Here is a 12,423-nt window from a genome sequence, read left to right on the forward strand (position 1 = left end):
TGAGGAAAAAAGTGCAACTTCGTGTTACATCCTGTTAAATAATCACTTTGACAACATCAACCTTTTTTTTTTTTTTGTCGCAAAAGCAAAGGACTCGGGCAATAAGACCAAAACTGTGTTTAGCCTTTTCAACTGAAGGTTTTCTTTTATCCTTCAAGGCAACACTTACCACAGCCAAGGAAGCTTTGACTTCCCTCACGGGAACCCGTCTGGTGGTGGAGCTGTCGGAGGTGGAGGTGGTGGAGGTCCCCCTATGAGTGACTTCATCCATGGGCCTCAGCTCTCGCACCCTCCAGACGGACCTGGTGGACTCCTCTCCCAGGACAAGCCTCTAAGCCACAGCATGAACGATGCAGTAAGTGTGGTTGAAATACCAATGAAGTACAATTATGAGAATAGTGACAGCAGTGACACTTGGTGTGGATTTCAACACAACATAGTTTCAAAGTAAAGTAAATAATAACTGTTCCAGATGCATAGTGTGAGATTAGAGCCTGGTTGGAATGAGTGGTTAGTTGAGTTACTAATGCCTTTCTGTTATCTCGAACCAATCTGGTCATTCAAATCTGACCTGCTGACTAGATTCTTTCTCTGCCCGTCATTGTAAACCCCAGAGATGGTTGTGCATGAAAATCTCAATAGATCAAGCAGTTCTGAAATACTCTGACACCAACAACCATGCAAAAATCATCTTTGTTTCCCGTTGTGATTCTGGGGTTTAACTTCCGCAGCTCGTTACTGCCACATGATTGGCTGTTTGCATATTTGTGTTTACGAGCATCCAAGCAGGTGTCCCTGTTAAAGTGAGCGTACAATACAGTTGGTTTAAATCTTAGTCATTTACTGTTAACTTTAGTATAATTTGAAGAAAATCTCCGTACAGTTGATGCCACACTAAAACAAAAGCCTCAGATTTGTTCTCTGAATGCGGCGCAGCCTCTGCCTGCAGCCAGCATGTGTGCTCAGTCATGCTCACATGCTCATGTCACCGTATGATGTTGCAGCTGTACATGTCTGCTGATCACAGCTTCCATTTATAAAGGCCCGTTCCATATTTTTCACGCTGGAACTCATTTCACGTTCCCCCCCCTCCTCTCCTTCTTCCCCTCTTCTATAACACTCTTCCCCCGTCACTCATTCACTATCTTTCCTCCTCCTCCCTATTTTTCACTCTCCATCTCTCTCGCACCTCCAGATGTCTCACTCTGATCAGTCCCATAACCCCATGCAGCAGAGCTTGCATGCATCTCCGCACCATGGCAGCCAAGCAGGGCTGCCTTTGCATCACAGCGGCCAGTCAGGGCCGCCCTTGCATCACAGTGGTCAGCCATCGCAGCCGCACCGCCAGCCGCAGCCTCATCCGCAGCCGCAGCAGCCCGGGCAGAACAGTCACCCGCACGGCGATCTGAACTTTAACCCCTCCTCAGATGGGCAGATGGGTCAGGGAGCCCAGGACATGCCCGAACCCTCTTTGGATGTAAGTGTGTCGTGCTTTGTGTGCGCCAGCAGCTTCCTGTTACCAGCTAACATTCTCTGCTGCGGCCGCTCTCATCTTCTTGGCTGTGTTTGCTCTGTTTGTGTCTGACTCTCAGACTCGACTGTGGTCGCTGTGTTTCTGTGTGCTGACAAAAGCCTCAGAACACACTTGAGAGCATAAGGAAACTCCAAGGTTCTCTCTTCTAAACCATTTAAGTGTATTTAATGAAGCTGCTCAGTTAGGTTTCACCTTTTGAATACATCAAGCCTTCATCACCGAGTCAAACACATCACATAGAACAAGAGGCCTTTGGTAACATTTTAAATTAGAAGAATTTTCAGTTTAAAAGCATGTTTGTAAGTCATATATCCTCAGCCTTTGTTACTCATTCATTCTTTCCACCTCTTTAATCCCACAGCTGCTTCCAGAGCTGGCGAACCCAGACGAGTTACTGTCGTACCTGGACCCTCCCGATCTTCCCACCAACAGCAACGACGACCTTCTCTCCCTCTTTGAGAACAACTAGCCTCTTCTCTCCTTCCACACAAAACCCTCCTGCGCCTGACAGGAGCGGTGACGTGTTTGACTGTCCGTCCACAGACACTTCACCGACACTTCAAGCAGCTTCCCGTGCTCACACCCTCTCTCTCACACACGCACGCGCAAAACACAGACTCGCGGCAGACCGTGTGTGACGTGCAAGCACCTGCGTGTGTGTGTGTGTGTGGGGACTCCCCGACGGGAGAAAACGCAGGAACGCCGTGGCTCGTCCCCAGATCTCCCTTTCTCTCCTCCTGTAAAGATTCCACACACCAGTTCCTCCGCCTCTGAACTCCAAACACACCATTTATAGCCATGTTTTTTGGCGGGCACTAAAGTGATATTATATATACTGTATACGTATATGATATTTGTGACTTTTCTGAACTGAAAACTGTGCAGCTATAATCGTCATGTGTAACAACACTGAGGAGACCGTAGGGTAAGTGTTGTCGCTTTGTTTTGTTTGTTTGTTTGTTGTTTTTTTTAAGTTATAATTTTTCTTTTGTGGAACAAAAAAGAAGTGGTAGAGAAAAAACAATTGTCTCAACAACAACAACAAAAAAAAGTTTTTATCCTGTTTGAAATATGTTCTTCCAAAATGATGGCACATGCCACGCCCTTTGACGCCCAGACTTTAGAGTGTGTGTGTGAGACAGTTGAATAACTGGAATCGGTGCACTGACAGGATAAACTGAAAATGTCCTTCAGTGTCAGCAGAGGTAAAGGAGTGCACATCTCGTAGTGTGTGTGTGTGTTTGTGTTTCCTTTTGTCTGCATGTGAGAGACTGCAGAGGAAAGTTTGTTTCTTCTCCTCCTCCCAGTCTCCAGTTTGTCTTTCTTCTAATGTTCTCACTTTTCCTCATCAAATCCTGCACCGCTTTTCTTCACAAAGTGCATGTGTGCCAATGGCTCCCGTTGTCTTAGTCCGGCCTACTCATGCTTGATCAAATCATCGTCTCTCTCACTCTCTCTCTCTCTCTCGTCTTGATATTTATTGTTTTCTTTCTTTGTTTTTTCTTTTATACTCTTTTTAAACATGTTTTATCTTCTTCCCGCAACGGTTTTAATCAGATTTGTGTCACCAAAGTTGTCCTGCCGAACATTTTGACATCAGAATCATATGTTTTGATTGTACCGACTGTCTTCTTTTTCATTTTTATTTTTGGAGGGTAAAAAAAACCCCATCCTGCATGACCCAACAGTGTTTCCAGAGCTGTTGTAAATACCCTGTGTGAATACTTTGTGACTGTACAGCACTGTACCTATCTATTACCGCTACTACATGGTACTGTATGTCTCAAAAGACGACACTCACACACACACGCACACTCTTACAATCAGTCCAACATTGTCATGAATGGATCAATATGCACTGTCACTGGACTTGTGTTGAGAACGTGCGTGTGTGTTGTGTACAGTTTTTTTTTTCCATTACCCTGTGACTAAGCATTAGCAAAAAAACAAAAAAAAGTGAGCAGGTTGTTTTGGTTCATTTCATAAACGCAGCTTGGATTTTGCAGATCAGAGGTCCAAATTTCTCAACAAAAAAAACAAAACAAACATCATTATTTTATCTGTAATATTATTGGATTCACAAGTGACATCGTCCTCTTTATTTAAAGTGAGAATGTGCAAAAATGTGTTTTCCAGGCCTAATATTGAGCTTTTTGATATCTATACTTAAAAGAAAAGAAAATTGTGACTATGATTTGTGTATTTTCATCACATTTGTTTCAAGTTTTAAGTTATTATGTTTGTTGTTATTGTTTTTTTTCGTCACAGATATGATTTGGTTTACACAGTTTTATGCAGTACCGTCAAAGAATTTAAAATATACTGTATGCTGTAAGTCTACGTGCCCACCCCCCCATCTGAACCAAAATATGGCTTCACTTGTCTTCACAGTTGATCAAATCACCACAGTTGAGGGATCAGATGTTGTTTGTGTTTGTTTTCATGTTTGTTAAAGACAATGCACTGCCGCATTGGGAGGTTTTCTATCCCTACAGTGTGTAACCGTAACCCGCTCACGATATCACGTGTAGGTGAACCCGAGCGACATGTTGAACTGTTTGATATCAGACGTTATAGAAATCAAAGGTGAGGATTTTGAAATTTGAATGCAATTAATAATGTCCTAATCTAATAATCCTCCTACTTCACATTACAAGGACAAGGGTTGTGGCTGAGGGTCGGGGATGAAAGGGAATCGTGTACATAATGTAAATGACAAATAGAGACTCATAAACAGAAATGTATTCATTTTTTTTCTCCAGGGGGAATGTGCATAGTGTATTTAGAATTTGTAAAGCTTGCATCCTCCTGTCAGACATTGACTTGGGAAAATGTGTTTGATTGCGTCTGTGCAGACCTCTCTAACCACGCCTGTTCATTTATGTAAGATATTTTATGTGCCTCTCCGTGTGGGGGGGTTCCAAGATAAAAGGAAAAAAAAGATAAAAAAAAAGGACAATTTTCTTTTGTGTAATACTTCTGTGTATTTCTCTATTACCTGTGTACTTTATAAAGGTGCTACGAAATCATTCAAACCTTTTGAGGTATAATTGGAGACATCGAGCTTTGAGCGGCTCGTAAAAAAAGAAAAAAAGAAAAAGGGTTGTTTCCAAATTTACAGTTTGTAAGAAAAAAAATCTTTTGTCAAATTTATAATTTTTATTCAATTTGGCAAACAAAACTATATATATATATATATATATATATATACATGCTATAAGGTACAATCTGAAGTGATTGGCACAACAGGTGGCAGTTGTCTCTTTGGTTTTGTACATTCTATTCACAATCATTTCATATTCTAAACTGGTCGGAAGAACATTGTGATTTTTAGTCTTGCAAATCTGTATGTAGTTAGATGATGTGACATCCTAATATTTATCTAATAAATATGTATTCAGATGAAACACAGTTTTAACGGCTTCTGTGTCTTTCAACGTACAGTATCTATGAATAACAATATATTGTGTTTAAATAAAATACCCACCTACGTAATATAGACAGAATTTTAAAAGTTATAGTTAATAAATAACCCATTTCGTCGTGTATTTCCACTTATTTTTATTCAAAACCAATCAATACAAATGAACGTTGTGATTCCCAGTGACACACGAGTTCCCGAGAGTAAGACAAGATTCGTCACAAATGGTAAACAATACCTTGATTATAATTGCAGTAATGATAGTATTTAATTAATGATTATTATGTTGTTTTATACGCAGGTATGGGTGAACCGTGTGTAGGCCATTTCTCATTTCAAAAGCACTCCGATTTCACAAATGGGAATTTTCCTCTTTCCGATAGCACGTAAAGGCAGCATTAGCCAGCAGATTAAATCACTTTGGATGTTTAGCTAGCTTTCGATTCAAGATAAGATTGAGGTAATTCCAGAAGGTCTGACAGAAATTACAGTCCCAAAAGAGGCGAGTTTTGTTTCATCTACACTGTGACAAAAAGAAGAGACAGGAATCAATACTGATTCTAAATTTCACCAAAAATAGCATTGACAAGATGAAGTGTTGTAATTTCGACATTTGCGCTAGTCCATGAACACATCACTGACAGAGTACGCATGCGCCGTGTCCTCCCCGCAACCGTCTAGCGCAGAAGACATTTCCTTCCGCCACCGACCTCCTTCTTCACCCCGGAGCCGAACACAAACCAACCGCTCAGCATGAGCTTTACAGTGGAACAGAGAGGAGCGCTGAACTCCCTCAGCTACCGTTTATTCTTCAGTAAGTAAAAGCCGAACGTTAACAGGAGTTTGTTTCTGTTTGTTGTCCTGGAGACGGAGCGCTCACAGGCCAGTCGCAACCTCCCACGTGTCACTTATTCATTCAAAGTAACTGCTTTATTTACGGTTAGCTTCAGTGCATACACAGTAGGGACATATTACATACGCTATTTTCTGCAAATATACTTTTAAACGTTATTATTTCTCCCTGGTTTGAGTATTTAAACCCTTTGTGCAGGTTTTGACAAGTGAAATGACGTGATTCGTGATATTCAACGTGTCACGTCATCGCATTGACCTGCGTTATTATATCCAGAAGTATTTAATCACCACTAGGGCTGCAACGAACGATTATTTTTATTCAAGTGATCGAATAATCTGTCGACTATTTTCCTCCATTAGTGGAATACTTGTTTGGTCCGTAAAATGCCAGTGTTTAGCAAACCTGGGATTTAAGATTTTCTCAAATGTCTCATTTTGTACACAACCCAAAAATTCAGTTTTAATGATTTTATATTTAAATGGTCAAATAAACACAATAATAATATCCACATTGAAGAAGCTGAAAAATCAGAAAACTTGTAGTAAATTTTGGGGGGAAAAAACACTTCAACTAACTAACCGATTAACCCGATCATCAAAATAATTGACTATTAATTTAGTAATTGAATAATAATCAATAAATCAAAAAACTTTGCAGCCATAAGTGTTACAGATATTTAATTCAGTTCGTCCTTATCAAAATGAACAGTTCAGTTAATCATAACTTAATTTTTCCTGGGGCAAACAATGTAAATGTTTGTGAATGGGGTTTGTTATTCGATATTTTTAATGCATCTATTGATTAAACTATGATCATGAATCCAATGTGAGATATTTATGTGTCAATTCTGACCAGTCATAATTCCACTTAAAGGTAACTTCAATTGGCTTTAGGCTGTTAATCTTTATCATTTTGATATCGTAAATTAAGTTTTAATTCGTCAAAATGACACTATAGATATCTTCAACTGACAAGTCAGAATCATGCTGTTATATATTTTCAACTGTATTTTCATTGCCTGTGAGACCAGTTAGTCCAGTGTGAACCAAAAATATTCAACATTTTTATTTATGTATTGCACCGATTGTTCCCATTCACACAACACACAAACTTGAATGGCCTTGTGTCTCATGGAAAGCATGAAAAAAAGAAAACTACTTTTATTTACCTGCCATGTTAAAATGATATATATTTTTTGTTTGTTTACAGAAAATGAAGAAGGAAAGTACATCTCACCATTCCATGACATTCCCATGTATGCAGATGAAAGTCAGGTAAAGTACCTTTTGTCAACTGTACATATTTGTTTTAGGGCGTAAATGTTTGTTTAAGGCCTGAAGCTAACAATTATTTTCGTCATTGATTAATTTGTCTATGACTTTCTTGATTCATTGAGTGGTTGTTTGGTCTCTAAATTTAAGAACATGTGGGTCAGTCTTTGAAATGATGATGTTCTCAAATGTCTTGTTTTGTCCACAAACCAAAATGATTCAGTTTTCATGATTTCTTTGTTATATGGAGCAAAGAAATCAGAAAATATTCACATTTAAGAAGCTGAATAATCAGAAAAAAACACCTAAACCAATTAATCGATTATCAAAATAGTTTATTGCAGCCCTAATTGTTTACCCTTGTAATATACCCATTGCTCAGTTGTCATCTATGGTGCTGCAGAGTATTTGTAGCTGCTGGTCTACAGATAACAGCAGGTCACAGTCTGCTCTGCACAGTCACCTTTACCCTTCATTTCAGTGCCGTGCAGTCATTGCTCGACATTACAGGAGATTATATAAATCCAGAACAGGTCATAGGTTTTTTAAAATTGTGTCACCTTCAGTCTTATACGTTGGTGTCACTAAGTGGTACATGGAATGGAATGTGCTCTTCCACTGTAGGGCGTGTAGACAGGAAACAGAAATTGCATTGAGATTTGCCAGTAAATTCCACAATGAGGAACTTGACAGAGTAAACAAAGAGCAACAATTTATGACGTCCATCATGTTGTTTCATTTTAGTACTTGGCTTTGTTTCACACGAAAACGACAAGCTTTGTTTGACTGAGGGCAACAGGCTGCACAGAGAAACACAGCCATTTTATTCCTCCTGTCGCACGTCTGTGTTTATTCTCTGTTGACAAATCAATGAACTGCAGTTTGTCTAACTCCACACTGTAGGACCACTGTGCTCGATACCCCAACATAAGGGTGCCAAAAACTGGTGCCAGTGATATATCAGTTTGTTCAGCATATTTCCACCTACACAACATCGACCGTCTGAGTCCATCCCTCACTCCAGGCAGTGCCGCTGTCCTCGTACACTTGTCACTTCTCGATGAGATTGCTGTTTTCCCTGCTATTTGGTCTTCCACACAAGTCACTTCACAAGCTTCAACTAGTCCAAAACTCTGCTGCACATATCATCACTGGAGCTCCCTCTTTTTATCACATCACATCACTCACACACTGCTCTGCAGCAGTAATCCACTGGTTACCTGTTACCTTTTGCGTGAATTGCAAAATTCTGCTTTTCACTTTTAAGGTCATTCATAACCTTCCTCCTCAGTATCTTTCTGATCTCTTGCATATTACCACACCCACTCTTACTTTAAGGTCATCATCATCATCCACTCATCTCGTTGTTCCCCCCTCATCTGTCTAACCACTATGGGGACCAGAGCTTCTGGAATTCACTCCCACCTGACATCTGTGTCATTGTTTCCCTTTCCTCCTTCAAAAAACACACTTATTTAAACTCGTCTTTTTTGCTCTATATTGTGTTTGTTTTTAATGTACTGATATTTGAATGCCGTCTTTTGTTGTTGTTTTTTTATATATAATTTTAAACCTCTCTTGTAAGACAACCATGGGTGTCTTGAAAGTTTAAACACAAATATTGTCACTGAACTGAGACGAACTCAATGATAACTGTATTTTGTTTTGTCTCTTCCAGAACATCTTTCACATGGTTGTTGAAGTACCTAGATGGACAAATGCAAAGATGGAGGTAAACAGCTGACATTCAATCAAATTAATTTGGCTTCGGCATGACTATAGTGTAGCCGAGTTAGTCCAGCAAGGTTTAAGAGGATCATAGATGCAAGCTGCTCACAGATATGTGACCGAAGGGATTTTATGCCTGCAAAAAAACACCTCCTACGACCTCCCTAGTCAAATCGTAAGTTAAAGTCAAAGTTATTTGAGTACTTGTTGATCAGTGTTTACCAAACCTATAAATGGTGATGTTCTCAAATTTCTTGTTCTGTCCACAAACCAAAATGATTCAGTTTTAAGGATTTTTTTCCTCTATGGTACAAAGAAACCAAAAAGTATTTACATTTAAGAATCTGACAAATCTGAAAACTTGTTTAATTATTGGAAAAAAAACAGTCAAAACAATCAGCTGAGGAGGACACAAATGCCTTCATTCATGTTCAAAAATGTGGACATGGCCGTCCACAAACCATCTCTGAATGTGGCATTGTGATCGGATCTAAACACACACTGAGACTTGTGCTTAACTCTCTTAGAAGAGATTTTAATACCAGTTATTTGTTTTACATGATGCAGATGAATTTAGACATAGAAGTCATCGGTCATGTTCAAAAATGTCTCTTTTCTACCTGTTTAAAAGTAACAGGTGTACAATGTGTTTACAGATTGCTACAAAAGACCTGTTAAACCCAATAAAGCAGGATGTGAAGAAGGGCAAGTTGCGGTACGTTGCCAATATTTACCCTCATAAAGGCTACATATGGAACTATGGAGCCATTCCCCAGGTGAGTAAATCTTACTGATGATCCTGTCCTTTTAAAAAGTATTTTAGGTTTTTATTATTTACATCACTTGCTGTTATTTATTTGTTAATGTTTCAGACATGGGAGGATCCGGCACACAAAGACGGAGACACTGAATGCTGTGGTGACAACGACCCCATCGATGTCTGTGAAATAGGCAGTAAGGTATAAACCTGGCTGGTGATTTTTACAGCCGCACCTTACTGTTCTTTCACTCAATCATTGAGTCACAGGGTTTGTGGATGTCATTGTTTGTCGCGTACATTCATCTCATTGAGAAAGGAACTGTCTCCAGGTGTGTTCCCGTGGGGAGGTAATCAAGGTGAAGGTTCTCGGGATTTTGGCCATGATTGATGAGGGTGAGACTGATTGGAAAGTGATTGCAATCAATGTAGAGGACCCTGAAGCCAACGACTTGAACAGTAAGGCAACCACTTTTCCTCTTTGTCTGTCTGAGCAGTCCTGCCTCACACATACTGAACTTATTTTGCCGTCTCTTGTTTATTTCAGACATCAGTGATGTTGAGCGCCTGAAACCAGGGTATCTGGAGGCCACAATCGACTGGTTCAGAAGATACAAAGTGCCTGATGGGAAACCAGAAAACAAGTTTGCATTCAATGATGAGTTCAAAGACAAGGTTCTTACCTAACATACCTTTGTTTTTATTACTTCATTTGAGATGGGTTTTGATTACTCTGGAGATGGTAGATCATTGCTGTTAAGACTAGATATTGGCAATGATATGGATCACTACTTAACAGTATTGACATTGTGGGAAACTGAGCTGCACTGGCAGAGGTTTGCACTCCGAGGTAAAAATCTAAGATGTAAGATTATTATAAATGCAGTCGTACTGAACTAATCTTCTAATGATTCAGTACACCGAAAATAACTGCTTTGTTTGTGTGTTTGTTGCATATAAAACGAGGTCCTATAGTCATGGAAAAACAACATGCCTGATACAAAACCGAGTAGAGTCGAGCTGAGCCGAGTCATGCTAGAACTGTATAGTCGAAAAGAGCCAAAAGTCATTTCACTTACATTGCAGATTTGTCATTTAATTTGGTTCCACCCCTTTATAGTCACCCTGTCCTTGTAGGCTATTGAAAACTTGATTTGTACTGCAATTAATTCAGTTGTGCATTTATGTCTTAGGTTGTAACATTAAACCTTAATTTGAGTTACTGTTTTGTGTTTTCAGGACTTTGCAATTGAAGTCATCAAAAGTACTCACAACTTCTGGAAAGCTCTCATTTGCCAGCAGACCAGTGCTGGTGAACTCAACTGGTACACACTGCTTTTATTATTTAATTTAACATTTTAAAATGCATTTGCTTTATTAAGTAAAAGTAAACCACATTGAGTAAAAAATATTCAGTATGGTTGTCTCCTTTTCTCTAAAGTGAATATTGAGCAAAATGCCTCATCAATTTATGTCTTTGAAATTCTAGTCATTTTCATTAATTCTTTTTGGTTTATTTGTTGTTGTTCAATAAGCAAATAGTTACTAGTTAGCTGCACCTTCATGTTAGACATTGGCCACTAATGGAAACTGGAAAGTCCTGCTTCTTCTCCTGAAGTCACCACTGTGGAAATATTTAGCCCGCCATTAGTTATGTAAACACGCAGCAACAACAATGCCATGAGAACGGAACCTGCTAAGTCACTGTATATAAACAGTTTTATCTGGGTTGACTGGTGAAATACATTATCATTATTACCATTATTATTATTATTATTATTATGGCAGTTGTTGCACAATTTGAACAACATGTATTTGGAAAATTGTGACACCCTTAAATTCTCACACTGTTCTCACTGGTTTCTTGATTTAAAAAAAAAATCCATCTTGTCAATCTTTACAGCAAAAACACGTGTTTCTCTGCGAGCGGCAGCTCTTACTGCTGCTCAGCAGACGAGGCTAAAGCTGCTGTTGAAGTAAGTAACCAGTTTTTTCTTCTCTTTTTACAATTCGACATCAATTCAACCACAGCAGGCTCCATTCATGTTTAATATTTCACTCCATTTATAGGCATGTCCATGTGGGAAAGAGGAGTCTATCCCTACATCAGGTAGAATTCTTAATTACATATGTGCATATCATTTCAATGTATTGGAAGTGCATCTTATTTATTTTAGTATCTGTCGACCAAAACTGACTGTTGTGTTTTCCCGTAAACAGTAGATAAATGGTTCTGGAAGTAATCAGGAGCTGTTTGGATCGGAGCAGAACGAAAGGCTTGTTTCTCACGGGAATACGTGATTACTGCCTTATAGGACGAACCAAAAGGAGGACAGGATGGTTTCCTGGGTCGGCTGTGTTTCCTTTAGATGGGGAGAAGGTGGAGATAGATTTTGTAGAAAACAGAACAATTCAGAACGTACTCATGTCTTGACCAATTAATCTTCACTTATTTAACAAGGATCTCTCTGGAGATGTGCACTCAAAGTACAGACTGTGCCTTGTAGATACTAATGTGCTATAATAAAGCGTCTCTGCTTAAATTATCAACAGTGTGATCTTGTGAATTCCCACGTAAGGCACTGGTTAATAAAAATGTTTGCTCTGTACTTGTTGTTTACAAGCATTCACTTATAAGTTGGAGCTTTTAAGTTAATTGTGTTGCTGTGACTTATATGTGATTAGCAGGGACAAAGCTCAGAGAAGAAAGCTGTTTTGGTCCTATGCGCTTTTATTGTTGTTATACTGCTCCCTAGTGGCCAACGACCTACATTATTATCTTTCCCTTTTACCAAAAAAAAAAGCTGATTGAGTTCAGTGCGTTCAGGAATAACTTTTTTTAAACGTTCATCCTTG

The 12,423-nt window shown here is 39.2% G+C and overlaps 2 protein-coding genes across 7 annotated transcripts in view; both read left to right on the plus strand.

Annotated features, from left to right (window-relative positions):
- The window catches only part of zmiz1a (zinc finger, MIZ-type containing 1a), a 36,309-nt gene extending 31,364 nt beyond the window's left edge, over window positions 1-4,945 (plus strand). For 5 of the 6 annotated variants that reach the window (XM_044045691.1, XM_044045692.1, XM_044045697.1 and 2 more), the window contains 3 exons: window positions 159-355; window positions 1,196-1,477; window positions 1,896-4,945. In XM_044045691.1, the coding sequence (XP_043901626.1) occupies window positions 159-355; window positions 1,196-1,477; window positions 1,896-2,003 (587 nt within the window). In that variant the 3' untranslated portion in view covers window positions 2,004-4,945. The remainder of the gene's footprint in view (window positions 1-158; window positions 356-1,195; window positions 1,478-1,895) is intronic. The other variant, XM_044045693.1, reaches the window with a different exon arrangement.
- A 669-nt stretch (window positions 4,946-5,614) lies between these two features.
- Window positions 5,615-12,113, plus strand: ppa1b (inorganic pyrophosphatase 1b). The gene is made up of 11 exons (XM_044046336.1): window positions 5,615-5,769; window positions 7,021-7,085; window positions 8,761-8,814; window positions 9,467-9,586; window positions 9,683-9,769; window positions 9,900-10,026; window positions 10,115-10,242; window positions 10,807-10,892; window positions 11,471-11,543; window positions 11,638-11,677; window positions 11,788-12,113. Exons 1-11 carry the CDS (start codon window positions 5,709-5,711, stop codon window positions 11,808-11,810), a joined length of 864 nt encoding a protein of 287 aa, XP_043902271.1. The 5' UTR covers window positions 5,615-5,708; the 3' UTR covers window positions 11,811-12,113.
- The last annotated feature ends 310 nt before the right edge of the window (window positions 12,114-12,423 follow it).

Source organism: Solea senegalensis, linkage group LG15 (genome assembly GCF_019176455.1).
Source record: "Solea senegalensis isolate Sse05_10M linkage group LG15, IFAPA_SoseM_1, whole genome shotgun sequence".
In the NCBI taxonomy this organism is placed as follows: domain Eukaryota; kingdom Metazoa; phylum Chordata; class Actinopteri; order Pleuronectiformes; family Soleidae; genus Solea; species Solea senegalensis.

Bases quoted from the DNA above. Each gene is read 5' to 3' on its own strand.
- ppa1b (XM_044046336.1), top strand. From the start codon at position 5,709: ATGAGCTTTACAGTGGAACAGAGAGGAGCGCTGAACTCCCTCAGCTAC. The intron at 9,587-9,682 runs GTGAGTAAATCT...TTAATGTTTCAG, and splicing joins ACTATGGAGCCATTCCCCAG to ACATGGGAGGATCCGGCACA. The intron at 10,243-10,806 runs GTTCTTACCTAA...TTGTGTTTTCAG, and splicing joins ATGATGAGTTCAAAGACAAG to GACTTTGCAATTGAAGTCAT.